The sequence below is a fragment of the Amblyomma americanum genome, chromosome 9 (genome assembly GCF_052857255.1).
Source record: "Amblyomma americanum isolate KBUSLIRL-KWMA chromosome 9, ASM5285725v1, whole genome shotgun sequence".
NCBI classification, from domain to species: Eukaryota; Metazoa; Arthropoda; class Arachnida; order Ixodida; family Ixodidae; genus Amblyomma; species Amblyomma americanum.
This window is the reverse complement of record NC_135505.1, coordinates 138,278,164-138,294,719: the sequence shown is the minus strand read 5'-3', so window position 1 is coordinate 138,294,719 and position 16,556 is coordinate 138,278,164. Positions and strand designations below refer to the sequence as shown.

General features: G+C 45.1%; 1 protein-coding gene across 9 annotated transcripts; it reads right to left on the bottom strand.

Moving 5' to 3' along the window:
- Nucleotides 1–6,978: 6,978 nt before the first annotated feature.
- Nucleotides 6,979–15,141, bottom strand: LOC144104570 (zinc finger Y-chromosomal protein-like). 9 transcript variants are annotated; one of them, XM_077637663.1, is made up of 5 exons: nt 15,092–15,110; nt 10,291–10,363; nt 8,905–9,064; nt 8,090–8,230; nt 6,979–7,872 (listed from the first exon to the last, which is right to left on the bottom strand). In XM_077637663.1, exons 2-5 carry the CDS (start codon nt 10,304–10,306, stop codon nt 7,368–7,370), a joined length of 822 nt encoding a protein of 273 aa, XP_077493789.1. In that variant the 5' UTR covers nt 10,307–10,363; nt 15,092–15,110; the 3' UTR covers nt 6,979–7,367. The 9 variants fall into 9 exon arrangements, with proteins under 9 accessions (XP_077493789.1, XP_077493785.1, XP_077493791.1 ...); XM_077637659.1 differs by lacking the exon at nt 15,092–15,110 and adding an exon at nt 14,324–15,043; XM_077637665.1 differs by lacking the exon at nt 15,092–15,110 and adding an exon at nt 14,462–15,043 and having other exon boundaries at nt 9,874–10,363.
- Nucleotides 15,142–16,556: the final 1,415 nt, after the last annotated feature.

The window sequence follows — 16,556 nt, the reverse complement described above, 5'->3', positions numbered from 1 at the left end:
AGAATAACTAAGTAATGAGCAATGATTTCAGCACAGACCTTCAAGACATTACCGGGAACATCTTCGGGCCCGCTTGCCGAAGACACCTATATGTTATTCAGCAGGTTTAACACACCGTTGTATGTAATTGTTAGCTCAGGCATTGTCTCTTGCACATGGGCATCCATGACTGACATTTCATGATGCGAGTTCGCTGCGAAAACAGACTTAAAATAATCATTGAAACAGCATGCCTTATCAAAATCATCAGTTATAGGTTCAGCGCTGTTATTCAGTGCAGGAATACCGACTGATTCACGGCCATTAACTTTAAGAAATTTCCACAGTTCTTTTGGATTACTCCGAATTTTAGCACCTAACTCCTTCATGTATCTTTTTTGCGCCGCTTTATTTTTAACTTTTATGTCTGTTCCAAGAGCACGTACCTTTTCAAGAACTTTTGCGTCCCGGTATTTTTTGTACGTGTTTAGGAGACGACGCTTTTTCTTAATCAATAGTTTAGTTTCCCGAGTTACCCACGGCTTGTCCTTGCGCCGCTTAGCTGATATGTTTTTGAAAGGAACATATTTGTCAATGAGCACATCAAGCTTCTGCTTAAATATGTCCCACAGCGCAGTAGCATCGAAACGCTGGCTCATGGATATGAAGTCTTGTAAATAGTTGGCAAGCTCGCTAGATAGTGATGAGTAATCGCCTCTATCGTAGAAGAAAATTTTCCTGGGGTGCCTGTGTGGCACTGAAGGCTGGGTCATTGGCACGTGTGCAACGACACAGTCGTGGTCACTGATACCTGGGATAATATAACTATCGCGCACAAGTGAATCTCGGTTAGAAAAAAGCAAATCTAGAACAGACGAGGAACCATGGCATGACCTGGTTGGCTCCTTAACAAACTGATACAGGTCGTTTGCAATAATGAGGTCGCGGAAATCAACGTACAGCTTTGACAGGTTGGTAAGGACTGGTTTATTGTCAGCCCATGTAACTTCAGGCATATTGAAATCACCTCCAATGATGTAATCGTTGTGCATCTTACTTATGAATTCAGAAAGGGATACAAATACATCTGGATTAGCCTGCATAGGAGAACGATAGAAACAGCCAAGCGTAAGCAGCTGCCCGTTCTCTAAATGTAGATTCCGCCAAACAGATTCTTCGCAGCCATTAGGTTCCGGCAGAGCAGAACAGCGAAGACTCGAGTGAATGAGCAGGAAAACGCCACCTCCACGTGAGTGTCGATCGCAACGGTAAGCTTCAAAATCTGCTGGAAAGACTTCGGAGCTGTGAATCGAATCGTCCAGCCAGGATTCAGTACCCATGACTACATGCGGTTGGACTGAGGAAATAAGCGTGGCAAAATCATCAGTTTTATTCTTTATGCTACGGCAGTTCACCACAAGTATAGTAAGATCAGATATGGACTGAATCCTGGCAAGACCGCAGTGAATGAGGCGCTGGAACCCATTGCGCAGCTGCCTGGCCTTTTGTCAAGGTTTATGCTCAATAACCTGGTCTTGAAGTGGGTTATAAACGAACCACTTTTTGTTGATAAGCATTCTGTCATAACGAAGTTTGAAAGTAACTTTCTTGGCACGAGCATAGCTTACAAGCTTAGCTCGAGCCACCCGCACCGCCCGGGTGAAATCTTCGCGGATCGCGAAGTCTGTGTCTTTCAATTTATTTCCGCAAGACAAAATGCGTTCCTTGTCTTTAAAGTTGCAGAACCGAATGACTATCGGGCGGTTTTTACCGTCTTGGAACTGGCCAATACGATGCGCGCGTTCAATACTTTCTGAATGAACGGGCTCACCCAACTGGTTTAGACAGAAGGCACGAGCCTTTTCTTCAGATTCACTCCATGTCTCTGTAGCCGAGTCAGCCAAACCCAGAAGAACCAGGTTATTTCTTCTTGATCTGTTGTTTGCATCATCAAGCGATGTCTTAAGCTCGGCCAAATTCCGCGCTAGATCATCAACGGCTTGTGGTTGAGCAGATACGCAAGCAGCCTCATTACGTTTTATGACTTCCATATCATTTTCGAGAGCTGAAACTCTACCCAGAAGACCATCCAGAGATGTATCCATGGCATTTTGGTTCTCTCTTATTGCCTGCAGTTCTTGAAGGAAATTAGTTTGGCCCAGTTCTAAGCGCTTAACAACTGCAAAGATCCCAGCGATAGTGGCAGTATCGGTGGTTACACCCAGTGTACTCGATGTACTGTTTGCGGAATCAGGGCCAGGATTGCTTTCAATGTCCCCGGAGAGCATCAGTAAAAACTGACTCAAACCAAACAATACACAATCTATAAAGGCATGGCACACTCGCACGAGACGAAACAGGTAACTTTTTTTTTCAACATTATTTAATTCTTACACTTATCATTTAACCACTCGGCTATAAACCCCAGTCGCCTCAGTGTCGATCTCCTGCGTGCGTTATGCATTTCCTGTTTCATTTCACAGTTCCTTTTTGTTTACTTCTTCCTTCCTCAGCATTCATTTTATTTCCTTCCTGGAAATATTTATCTGAAAAACTTCCTGTACCCCCAGTTCTTGGTCAATCCCCCTATGTGGGCATGTGCCATTGTATGAGGGTAATTACAACGACCCCCGAACCGTGCCGTAAGGGTAGGAAGGAAGGTGGGAGTGAAAGAAGAGAGAAAGGTGCCATAGTGGAGGGCTCCGGTATAATTTCGACCACCTGGGTATCTTTAACGTGCACTGACGTATCGCAGAGCACACGGGCGCGGCGCCTTTTTAAGGCGTAAGCCTTTCTTGGCTCATGAGTGGCGTGGACCATAGAGTTTCTTACTATTACCTAGGTAGAGAGAGAGAGAGAGAATACTTTTATTTAGGTGATTAATTCGCAGGAGTCGGTGGTCGGGGCCCATAGTCCAGGGCTCCCCTGGCAGCAGCTGACTTGCGGACTAGCTGGATTATCCAGGCTTGCTGGTCCAGGTTGTCGCTGGTCAGGGCCTCCTCCCACTGCTCGTGAGTTGGGTGTGGCACTATATTAATTTTTTCTCTGCTTTGTCCTGGCATTCCTAAGATGTATGGGAGAGCGTGGGGCTTGCTCCGCACCAAGGGCAGTGACTTGGGTATTGTGTGGGTCTGACCTTGTGTAAAATGTGAAGACTTGGATATGTCTTTGCTTGAATTCTCCTCCGGTCAATGGCATCTGAGGAGGACAGTTGTTTGTGTGGCAGTGAGAAGTATCGTCTTTCTAGCCTAAGGTGTTTTAGTTTGTCACCATACGGTCATAGGAGAGGGGTGGGGTAGGGATGGGGATTCATCCGGTTTGTGAGAGCTCGGGCTAGATCATTCGCTACCTCGTTTCCAGCTACCAGGTGTCCATGTTATTCTGTGTGAGTTTGAGAGTGTACTTAATAGTGTGCTCGCCCTTCGGTGACGTTTTCTGGCAAGCTAGTCCCTGCAGGCTTGTTGGGAGTCCGTCACGACATGCGATGACTTGCCGTGTCGGTCTTGAGCTCTGATAGCGATGGTTATATGGCCAGTGATTCCGCTTCCGCAGTGTCCTTGGCACAGATTGAAGCCCTAACGATTGGCCTCTTCTCGTTGTCGACCACAGCAATCGTGAACCTGCCTGGCTCTGCATAGGCCCCGATGTCCACATATACTGCTCCTGGGTCTTTTGATAGTTTTTATTCGCCAGTGCTTTTACTCTGGCTCTCCTCCTACCCTTCTGCTGCACGTGGTGCATGTGTCTGGGTATCTTACGTAGATCTTCTCTCTTGCAGGTGTCGGAATTTTGGACTTGCTCTCACTATTTTGTAGTGCCTGCCATACCCAGCCTCGTCCGTACCCGCTTGTGTTGTGGTTAGGTGGTTTTTTTTTCCCTCCAGAACTGCCTCCCTGAGCTCCGTGAAGGTGTTGTGTACTCTGAGTTCCAAAAGACGCACCGTTGATGTCGTTGGTGTGATGTTTAGGGCAGTTTTATAGGCTCCCCTTATGATGCTATCAATGGCCCTTCTATCAACGATTCTAATCTCTTGATACGGGAGCCCGTAGGTAATCCTGCTTATGACTAGGGCTTGGACTAGGCGGAGGGTATCTTCTTCCCTTATCCCTTTCTGATGCCAGGTTACCCTTCTAATCATTCTTGATATTTGGTTGACCATAGCCTTGAGAGTTTTGATTGTATAATCTGCTCTCAGATTGGAATTTGTAACAACAGCCCCAGATCTATGATCTTCTCTTTTTCCAAAATTTTTTGGTTTCCTGGCTAAAGTTCAATCTCTCCCGGGGACCTAGAGGGAAAGCTGGCACCCCATAGCGACCATGGGCGCCCTAAGCATCATGGGACGGAGAGCTACTGACTGGAGAACCTCAACTTTGGCACAAAAATAATGCAAAAATAAATGTTTTTCAATAATCAAGAATGCGCTAACATTCAATATTTTGTCTACAGATTGCAACAAGCGAGCAGAAAGCATGTGAAGGCAAAGTTTGCCCAAAATAAGAGATGGCTAGCTCTCCTATTGGCCAAGTATTGCACACCACAAAAACTAATATTGCGTGCTTAACAGGTGCACTTTTATAAAGAAATATGTTTTAAAAAGAACGTTGCTTGAACACCTTAAGAGATTTTTTTAATGACATTTCGGAAAACAGAAACCTTTTATTGGCGTCGTGTCCTGTAGCGCTTTCGCTACTATGGTTTTTGCGCACTACGTTCGTGCCAACGTCATCTGCGTGCGGGGCATCCCATGAACAGAGTGGAACATCTAGTAACGTCCCTCTGTGCTCCCAAAGAAATCCGACTGTTCCGCACCAAGTACCTCACCGGCCCATGATGCTTTGAGCATCCATGGTGGCTGAGGTGCAGCGTCGCCAGCTTTTCCTCTAGTTAATAGTAAGAAACTGTATGTTGTGCAATGAAGTTGTCCGGAGTCCACACGAACTGTCAATCAACAGTTGATACGCAGTGTATATGTAATGAAATAAAAAGGCAAGAAATAAAAATAAGCAAATAAAGTAAAAATACAGAACAAATAAACTTAAAACAAAAATAAAACAAACAAATCTCAAATGATAAAAATAAAACAAAAATGAAAATAGAGGGAGACAGAGAGGAAAGGGAAAGGCTTTCGCATTTCCGCTCTTAAGCAGACGAGTGCAATCCTGTAATTTTTGCATTTTGGCTTCATGGAAACGTGGCCACCGCATCGGGTTGGAACCTGGGGGCCATGGGTTGCCTCGCTACTTCGGCTTTCAATAACAGTGTTTCCCTCCCCCCCCCCCCCCTTCCATCCCTTCACCCATAGCATGGGTGTCCAACGAGAGTGAGGCCGTTACTACCTTTCCATTCCCCATAACCAATTAGCCCAAAAAAGGCACATTTATTGTTTATTGGTTAGAGTATTACAGCAGGGGGACTACAAGCATTAAATACTGACATAAGCAAATAGATTCCCAGCATAGAAAAAGCATCACGTGAAGTGATATATACTGTGCTGGATGGCAAACTGGTCCAGTCTTGGACAGTTCTAACAAAAAAAAAAGAATAACGAAAGACATCACTCCTATAAGAAAACTCCCAGACCTTCAAGCTGTAATCTAGTCACTTCAATGTATAGTTGGGTGCCTGGATATACCTTTTGCATGTTATACCTATTCTAGAATGATAACAGAGGAAAAATTTTAACCCGACATTTCTTCTGCGGTTCTTTAGCTCGTCATTTAAGTTTGTTTGCTTTCTGGCATGCTATGTTTCCGGCTGTTCCTGACACAAATACAATTGCCCTATTCTGAATTTTCCCTTGCGTATAAGCTCAGATGTAGCTGTGTTTATAGCTTACATGATAAATGACTGAAATTCCAGCACAAGAAGCCCAAAACTGATGCTGCTTTATTCCCAATGAAGTTAACACTGCTTATTCCATCGCAAGTGAGATGTAAAAAGAACTCGTAGGTAGATATTTAAATACCTTGCTTTGTGTTTGGCATCAAAGTTCGAATTTTTTTCATTCCTGCCTATCTTCTACTCACCTGATAGTAATCCGGGTAAAAACAAACACTTCTATACTAGTCATCGTGAAACCAGCAAGGCAGGAAAAAATATTTGCATGTGTGCAGCTTCATCTTTTGTCATCCGCCTATTTACAAGCTGTTCTATCCAAAATGAACAGTTATCAACTCAATCACTTTGCACACTTCTGCAGAAAAAAGAATGTGGGTGGAATGCCCCAAAATCAGTTTTCCCATCTACTAATTCATTTTCTGTAATGTGTCCATCATTTGCAAAGCCGATTTCGTGTTAAAATTCATGACAAACATCTAAACATCAAAGCCAAGGAGTAAAAAAAGTGCTTGGAATATGTAAGCGATTCTCATTAGCTTGTTCCATTTCAATGTTTTTGTACGTCATCTAATAACTATGCTTACCATTGACACACCACAAAAATTTTAATACTATTGCCTGCAAAAAAGTTAATGATTTCATTCATTTAACAACGTTTACAGCTAAGTTAAAACTGGCTTGAAGCTGAAACGCTCAAAATCAGAGCTATGGAATGTGAAACCGAGACAAGTTTTCTGGAGTTTGATACTGAGTGTGTTCTATTCCGCAATTTTCTGCGATAACCACTTGCAGATTTCTTGTTTACGAAATATCAAACTAAGGCATGTCTTCGCAGAACAACCCTTTCACTTTGCACTGAAGATGCATAGCATATATTCCAAGTTATAGTGTGCCAAATTCATTGCATGCACCAGAGACTTCAGTCTTCTTTCCTTTGGGGTAGCTTTCACCCTAATCGGTTCAAACAGGTTTGGTTTAGGCCTGGCAAGCATCCAAGAACACACGTACATTTCCCAGTGCAAAGAACTTCTCAGAGCTCATATAACGCAAAGCCACATGATGGTGACCTACGTGGAGGCAAGGAGACAGTAACATGAGTAACATAAAAGCATAAATGGCATGCTTTACGTGCTCCACACATGATGCAAGCAAATGAAGTCATCTTGAAAATGAAACCTTTTATTTTTGTTTGCGAAATATTCCATGAATCTCTCCATCGAAGAGACATGCTCACTCAGCACTGCATATGTACACCGACACACTGACATCTTTCAACGCTGTTTCTACCATTTTTGGCGACGATGTTGCGTTCTAGCACCTGTTCTTTATTTTAATTTAACATTGGCCCCGCAATTTTTTTTTACTGGTTTATTTTTGGCTTGCAATGCATATGTAAACCAAGGACGAGCAGGCAAAAAAGGCGTTATGCAACACCTGACTAGGGCCTGCCCTCCTATACACAACAAACAACAAATTGAGACACAAATTGACAAAATTGACACACTTCCCCTTATTATATGCAGGCTGCTACTCTTGAGGCTTCGTCACTAATCTACGTCTGGTGGCTTCTCTTGTGGCATCTCGGAGCCATGCCGCACGCGGACATGGCTTCTCAGATTTGCCAAGTGGCTCATGCCTTTCCCGCACAGCGGGCAGTGCACTGGGTACCGGCGGTTGTGCACCACTCTCTCGTGGCGCCTGGCATGGTTGCTTGCCTTAAACGTCTTTCCGCACTGTGAGCAGGCATGGGGTCGTACTTCTGTGTGCGTCAGCAGGTGCCTCCCGAGCTCCTTGGGCGTAAAGAACCCCTTTCCACACTGGGGACACACGTGTGGGAGCTCACCGTCGCCAAAGTGCCGTTTGCGGTGACATGTTAAGTAAGATAAACTGGAAAAGCACACGCCACAGTCGGCGCACTCATGCATCTTGGATCCCACGTGAACCGCCAGGTGACAGGTAAGGGCACTCGACTGAACGAAGCTCTTCTTGCAGACCTTGCACACGAAGGGCCGCTCGCCGGTGTGCGTCCTCTCGTGCTTGGCGATATGCTCCCTGGGTAAGCAGAGATGACAGAGAGAGGGAGAGAGCAGGATCACCTTCTGCACAGCTAGCCACCCACATAGTACTACAAAAATTAACGGGCACTTACTCCAAGGATACAAGTGGTCAGCGTTACCAGTTTCATGAAATGATTAAGGCAATGATGACGCTGCCCGTAACAGTACAATGATTAAAAAGTGCCTTTGGTCTGAGAGAAATGTGTACCCACAGACTGGCAGATCTTGTTGTGCAGCGTATTTGCGGGCAGCATCTCGAGCGTGTCATCCCTCGTCCGTGCCACACGTTGGTCGACTCTGGTTCCCGCTTGCATGCAGAATCCCAAGAATGGCGCAACGCCCAGTCTTTGTCCCTGCTCGCAACGCAACTGATCAGCCACGTCGCCGCTACAGCGGAGGTACGTGCGTACAGCGGCTAGTCGCACATGGCATAACCGGATCATGCCATCAGAGGTGCTCGAGCGCCACCTCTCAGGAACATCTGTGCATGCCTGCAACTGCCCTCCCCGCACACCACCACATGCCCCCTTTCAACCATGCCTTCCCTTTCTACTCCATCTCTGCTTTTTCCCCCGTCCTCACATCCTAGAGGCAGAAGGAAGAACGGAAGGGAATGTCGCCTTCGTGCAACAATGGGAGCGACGCTAATAAAACATCCCAAAACTGGCCATGCAGTGAAGTGTGGAATACATGGCAAGTGGCCGAAATAAACGGATGCAGCGGGTAAGCACCGAGGATCACTTAAGTTCTGAAGGCCCATAGTGACCACTAAGTAAAAGGCATTCTCTCCTTTTCAAGGACCTCATCAACACGCACCTCAGAGGCCCAATCATACGTGAGGTTGCCATGCAGATATCCCTTAGATTTCACCCAAAAGATGAAGTTGCTTGAAATAATCCTATATCGTATTGTCACTTGGCGGTTCCGCCCCAATTCCAGCAGCAAAATCCTGAAAAGCCTGCATTTCTCTGGGTGCATTGACGATTATCGTTAATGAAACATGGCGAGCACTGAAACTTGGGCTTACTTTTTATTGCTGGAATACGGGCAGTAGGTACAGCAGTGCTTTCCCGGCGGCCCCTGTGGGTGCTCGCGCTGTCGGTGCACATCCAAGAGGGCTTGTGTGGAGAACTGCTCGTCACATGCCTCGCAAGAGACGGGTGTGGCAGGCATACCATCGTAAAACCCTGAAGGAAAACAAGACAGGAAAACCAAGATCTTCTGCGGAACAACCACATACCAGAGCTTTCAGCACAGCCCACAGTCTTATTAGCAGCCTTGAACATATGACTGCAGACGATACCTGCCTATTGTACTGCCGGTGCCTGCTACACTGTGTTGTTCCCTTATTTAGGCTTTGTACCTCTTCAGCATATCAGTGCTTGGTTTATGGTTTATGAGGGTTTAACGTCCCAAAGCGACTCAGGCTATGAGAGACGCCGTAGTGAAGGGCTCTGGAAGTTTCGACCACCGGGGGTTCTTTAACGTGCGCTGACATCGCACAGTACACGGGCCTCTAGAATTTTGGCTCCATCGAAATTCAACCGCCGTGGCCGGGATCGAACCAGCGTCATTCGGGCCAGCAGCCGAGCGCCATAACCACTCGGCCACCGCGGCGCATATCAGTGCTAATTCAAACTTATTGCAGGTCGGAATGCTCTCACTAATGACAACCATAACCGTACTTCCCTCAAGGCACGATTTTACTGAAGGTCAAGGCAGACCAAATTATCTTTTATCTGACCCGTTTAATGTCTAACTCAAAGTAGACGGGGACGAGGATTACATGGTCAAACTATACCAATGCAAATGCAGAGAAAATACACAACATAGAAAATGTCACAGATAAAAAGATTAAACACTGTAATCTTGCTCATGATCAACCACAGCAGAGAAACAGTCAATTTTTTTTTGCAATGCATTTCTGGTTTGGCACATGAAAAACTAAGACCATGTGGCCGTGACAAAATTAGGTAAGATGCTCAAAAACCGGTACCTGCTTTTCTCAGGTATTGCTTCTAGAGCAAAAACAGTCTCCTCTTCTCCAATGAGAGCATGGGCATGCAAATATCTGGGTCCAAACATGCAGAGTCCACACATGATGCAGTCATAACTACAGGATACTCCCCAAATTTAAATGTCTCTTGCACACACTTTTTTTGTTATGAAAAAAAGTCGCAATAAGCTGCAGTGCTGCAACACAACTAGCCTTGAAAAACATCACCTAAAACTGTGTTTGCTATAGCTACAGTCCTATGGAGTAGGCCATTTACACCTTTAAAACTATTGAAGCATTTACCACACAGAACGACCTGAAGGTTCTGCTCAGTGTTGGAGCTCATGCATGCCCAATTAATTACAAACAAACACTGCGCAGTCCCTGTTCATGACACAAAGTGCTGTAGCTGTTGACCTGCACAGGCAGCCATGGTCTCAGTGCAGTGCTGCTGAAGTCGTCGTCACAAGTACAGCGAAGATGTGGTTCTCTGAAAAGTCGAGAAAGCGGATGCAGTAATGCAAGCTATAAAAATAGCACATGCTGTATCATCTTGCAATACATTTTGCCCCATTCCAGTAGAGTAACGTGTGCAATCATGCGGTGGCTCAGTGGTTATGGCGCTCAGCTGCTGGCCCGAAAGATGTGGGTTCGATCCCTGCTGCGGCGATCAAATTTCGACGAAGGCGAAATTCTAGAGGCCCGCGTACTGTGCAATGTCAGTGCACGTTAAAAAAGAACCCTAGACGGTCGAAATTTCTGGAGCTCTTCACTACAGTGTCCCTCATAGCCAGAGTTGCTTTGGGATGTCGAACCCCCATAACCCATATCTCCCAAGAACAGCCGAATAATGGAATTCTCTACCTGCATCATTCGCAAGTAATGTTCATTTCATTCAACTTGAAAAGGTCCTTACCACTCTGATTACTTAATCACCATTCTTGTATTTAGTACATTGATTACTGTGCTGTTCCTGGTCACCGCCTTAGTTTTTTGTTAACAGTGTTAATAAGCATTGTTTTGATTCTAATATTATTATAGCTGCACTGTTTCTTTGACCTCAGCATGTTTAACATTCTTGCATGAAATGCGCTTTATTACTTTGTTATTGTTGTGAACTGCTATTCCCCCCAGAAATGTACTCCGTACCTTGAGAGTATCATAAAAAATAAAATTTAACAAATCCTACCTATCTCCTACCCAGAACTAAAGAAATTATGGTTGAGTTGTGCAGTTAGGCCAAATGGGAATTAGGCACACTAGCACTGTGGTTTTCACTTCGGTTCCGGTTTTCGGATCCACTGTTCACGGATGGAATTAAGTTGTTCAGATAGTGATGATTTGTTAATGCCCATATATGCAGAACTGGCCATTCTCTACCTTACATTCATAGATCCCTGAGAGTCCTCATACCGCTCCTGGCACAGCGGTGCAACAGTTAAGCAATGTGCCACTGCCCTGTGATGGCAGGTGCTGCCATCAATGAGGCTTGTGAGACCCAAGTTTCTCTTGCCGAGCAACCTGTTGGAACTAATAATAAATTTAACTGCAACCTTCCACGGTGGGCAGTTTGCTTAAAATACAGTGGGCAGGTGGCAGCCTACCCGGCTGCCATGGGTGGGTAGGTTGCCAGGGTGTGTGTGTGTGGGGGGGAGGGCAGCCTGCCACGAAGGTCAAATCGGCATCAGGCATTGAGTTTTTGCGACAATGCAGGTAGCAGTGCTAACGCACTAAAATTTTGCTGACCACAGAGCCAAAGCAGAAGGTTCAAGTACATCAGCACAAGTGCCTAGCCAAGCATATCTAAGGACGTGCTTAGTGACCATGAAAAATGAGGCAGAGGAACAAATCACACTTTTTAACATTCATTACCTACTCAGCTTCCACTTGATATAACACAGGCGTAAGCATAACAGAAAGCACTGGTCTCGCAGATCGTCACACACAAAAAGCGGCGCAGTAAGCCGGCGCACCGTCACTCCCTGGGAAAAGCAAATAAAAGAAAAGCGGCTATAACGACGGAGTCTCCTTAAGGATAGAGTGCAGCTGCCATCATCTATGAGCTGTCTCAGAACACGCTGTACCTTTTTTGCAATGCATTTCATGCACACATCTACTCCCAATGATGAGGTAAACTGAATTTCACTCGTACTACACTCTGAAAACTTCCGACTGAAAGCGTACAAGTGGTACACTAGCATTAATAATACCAATGGCATACAAATGCTAGTGGCACATATATTTTAATCCTGGGATAAATTTCTTTCGACCCAAATGATAACTGCCAACAGTTTTTGAAACTCTGCATTCAACCAAACATAAAGAGAGGATTATGCTGCCTCGTGCAATATATATGCAACACCATTGATAGCATGAACCACACTGCTGTGGCATCATGCACTCTTTGCACAAGCAAAATAATAAAATTTGGTGCAGGCAACTTGCTTTTTTTTATGGGGTTTGACGTCTCAAAGCAACTCGGGCTATGAGGGATGCCGTAGTGGAAGGCTCTGGATAATTTCAGCCACCTGGGGTTCTTTAATGGGCACTGACATCACGCAGTACACGGGTCTCTATCATTTCGCCTCCATCAAAACGTGACTGCAGTGGCCGGGATTAAACCCGCAAGTTTTGGGTCAGCAGCCAAGCATTATAACCACTGAGCCACCGTGGCGGCCAAAGGCCACATAAGAAAAATTGCAGCGATAGTTAGTGGTCAAAGGTGTTAGGAAGCATATCTGTTCATTTTGACCAATATATTGGTTCGAAGCCAGCTTGAAGCACTGAGGAGTTTGTTTTTTTTGTGGATAAAAATTAAAGTAAAAATTTTGATTTGTAAGCCTTTAGTTTTATCATCAACTTCTTTACAATGTAGGGATGATGTTGAACTGAAACTGCCAAAAATGAGAGCGCAAAGCACTTCATGCTTTATAAAACTTATGCTATCAGCACGAACATTGACAAGGCTGCAAGGCCTAATTTTTGGCATTATTTCCTTCAAAGCACTTATGTTAAGCACAAAACAACATGAAACTGTCTACGAAATAATTCAGCAGATGAGTGCACTAAGCAATCAAAATGCAAAGCCACCCATATAATTTCTAGCTTTTTTTTCTATTTCAAGCATGAAATGCAAGGTTTATTTCTCATTCATATATATTTTTATGTATTGCCAAGCCTTTGTGAACATTCCATTTTTGTTTCCTTAATAGTTGTGCTGCTCTCAATTAAGTGCTCTTATATGCTCTAAGAGGAACTTGGGAAGGCTGGCAACACGCAATGCAGAGCTAACTGGTTGCTTTCACTTCATGGCGTGCAGCGCTGGGAGAAAATGAGCCTGTACAAGAAGGAGAAATAAGAGCTGTAACAGTTTTAATTCGAAATTAACCTTCACAAACGCCAATACACTCCTCATATACTGCGCACAGAACAGCAGTCAAGGGTGACACAGTGACGGCAAACCAAAAACCAACAGTTGAAGTCATGAAAGCAGTGTAAATAAACCAACTGGCCCATGTCAAGATCCTTCTGACGCAGGATACGCATAGCTGAGTGTACAAGGAAAGAACATTAACATGGCTAAAAATGCGTGGTGCTGAAATCACTAATTACGGCCCGGTCACACTGTTGTTGCGACGGTAATCGCAGCCGCCGTTTCACATGCCAACGATTTCAGTCGGAGCCGTTGGCACCCTAGCGTCAGTGCAGCCTTTCAGTGGCCGAAAATTCTTCGGCTGCAATAAATGTCAAACATCATGGCAGGCGTTGATTTCGTAATCATGGGTAATAATATTGAGCCGTGACGTATTATTATGTTCAATAAAACGTTTTCGAGATTTTCCTGTCATGTCGCTGAACTTCTATTGGCTGACACTGTGGCCATCGCTGCGACTGCACCGACGCTGTGACAGTGCAACCAGCTTGTTGAAAGTCTGTCGCAGTGGCCCAGTGACGAGAATGACGCGCATTTCTGTCGCACACTGGCAGAAATCGCACTGCACTGCGGCAACAATCACATCATGTGAAACGGCCATAAGAAGTAACTGATAAAGCACAAGCCAAAAATAAAATAACAAAGTGAAAAAAGGGAGATGAGCCGAAATCTTGATGCCAGCATCAAAGAATTGACGATGGGATCCAAGCTGCATTCAAATGCATGAATATTAAGCTGGCTAAAAACCATTTTAAATCTAAAATCTCTACTTTCCAAAAAGAGGTACTGGTGGCACAGTATTAAAAGTACCTTTAAGCTTGATGAGTTACCACCTCTGCCATTTTACAAGACAATCTGTTTATGCTCCAGCATTTTTTGCTTCACCAAAGTTTAAAAGAGAAACCACAGTCAGGGCAATTAATTCCCAAATATCTGTTCAGTCACACTGAAATAGCCTTCTGACAATACATCGGCCGGTTTAGCTGATGTGTAGACCCTGCCCCAAAATAGAGGTACAAGGTCGTTCACTCTAGGGGTGAACACCTGGAGCTGGCGCTTCGTGTAGTCTGCTACAGCGCTCGAGCACAGCACTCGCTGCCTTGTCGAGAGAAATACAGGCCCACCTGCGATACAGACCGCTCATGATATGCTTACTGTGCACGGGTGTCGACGGCTGCGCTAAACCTGAAGAACAAAGCTGAAACAGCTACAAGCTGTAATAACAGAAACAAGCTACACCCGAACCTAAATCGAGCATCGCGTGTGCGAGGTGTTGTCGACCACATGGAAACGTTACACCGATCAAGTCTTTGCACAAATTTGTGGCCCATCGCTTTCAAGCGTACTGGCGTGAAGCAAGCCTGAGCAAGTCACGCTATTCTAAAAAGCAAATCTTTCCCTTCACAGTAACTGCTGTAAGACATCGCAAGCCATGCGGTGGCACAGTACCTTGAACGTAGTACACAAATGCACCGCGCAGTTACCGTCTGATGCTCTTTGACATCTACCTAGAGAGCATAAATACTTCCTGCCGAACTCATCGGCACAAGGTGCTGTGCTGTACACGTACCACTACAGTTTTGATTAATCCAACGCCGTTGCAAATTCAACTATCGCGCTCATTCAACAAAGAAGTCAGCAACGCTCTCTCTTCGTAGAACAGATAAAGCATGACATAAGGTCACGTCAATGATTCATCCATTGCACATGACAAAAATGGAATGCTCGCAGTGAAACAGCCATAAAAAAAAAAAAAGCAGGCACGAAATGACGCATAACTCATACACTTTGACAAGTCAACAACCAAACCTGTGTCCGTAAGCTATGGATCGCTTCGGCTTGGCTTCATACCACACCCTTGGACACAGTGGTCCGTTGGTTTCGAACACCACTTCTGTTCAGGATGTTTGCGAAAGCTTAAAAAAACCAGCGGACACAGGACAACACGCCTTGTGCTAGCAAAAGCGCTGCAAAAAAAAAAGGCGTACATTCTGTTAATTTTTTTTTTTTTGTGGACCCCAACAACATAGCCCCATGCATGCTTTGACAATGCTGCGCGCCCAGTCTGTTCAAAAATGAATGAAAATTTGTTGTTGGGAAAAGGAAATGGCGCAGTACCTGTCTCGCATCTCGGCGGACCTTAACCGCGCCGCTTACGTGCTCCCGTTTTGTAAATTTGGAGGCAGACGCCCGCAAATACTAGATGAGACTGCTGTTTATCGCAGCTTCGCGGTCCAGGCGCACCTTTCCTCCATACCATCTCCTCCTCGATTGCAAGCATGCCTGCAGCGCTAAACGCGGACGAGCAAAAAAAAAAAAGACGCAATGGCGGGGAAACGTCAGGATGTCAGTGCACGTAAAAGATCCCAAGGTGATCGAATTTTTTTCCGGAGCCCTCCACTGCGTAAGGCGCCTCTTTTTTGCTCCCGCTTTGCGTTCTTCTCTGTCGGCATAGTTTAGGTATCCACCGACCGAGAAGTTAGGTCAGTTACTGAGCTTGTTCCTTTCCTTTAAAAAAGATAATTAAAATGCCGGTGCACTGTTTGCTGTCGTCGGGATACTTTAAAAACCACAGGTGGTAAAACTTTATCCGCAGCTATCCTTTTTTCACTCCCAGCTACCTCTCTTCCCTCATGGTGCAGTTGTGTCCTGCGTAGTACGGAGACATTTCCTTTCCTTCAAAACAATTTTCATATCTGCTGGCTAATAATGTGCAGTCCTATATATGTAATAGTGTGTATAACTATGCCATGTTTAAATTCCTGCATGTGATGTGCAACCACAATCATATTCAACTCAGACTTTTACTATTCCTTCAGTAAAAATTTCCAATTCAAGCTCTTGTTTGATACGTCTTCACATCACTGCACACACAGTTAGACCATCTTCTGGCTTCATCCTGTGTGTCTTGAGCCCCTTGAGTTCCTCTTGCGTGCTTACTGAAGATAGCTGGACTCTGGTTCCTTTTCTTTCATGTTGGCCCTTCTGCATAAATGTATCTGACTCGATACTCTGTTGGTCGCCTTTCCTCTCGGAACCATACGCGCGAGCATGTGCTTACTAAGACGGGCTGTAGAGCTCATGCCTTTGCCACACTGCGGGCAGTGCAGTAAATGCTGGCCACCGTGCTGCACCTCACTCATGACACTTGACATTGCCTTCTTCCTTGAAACTCACCTTGCACTGCGAGCAAGCCTTACATTTGGGTGCATCAGAAGGTGCCTGTTGAGCTCATTTGAGTCGACGAACC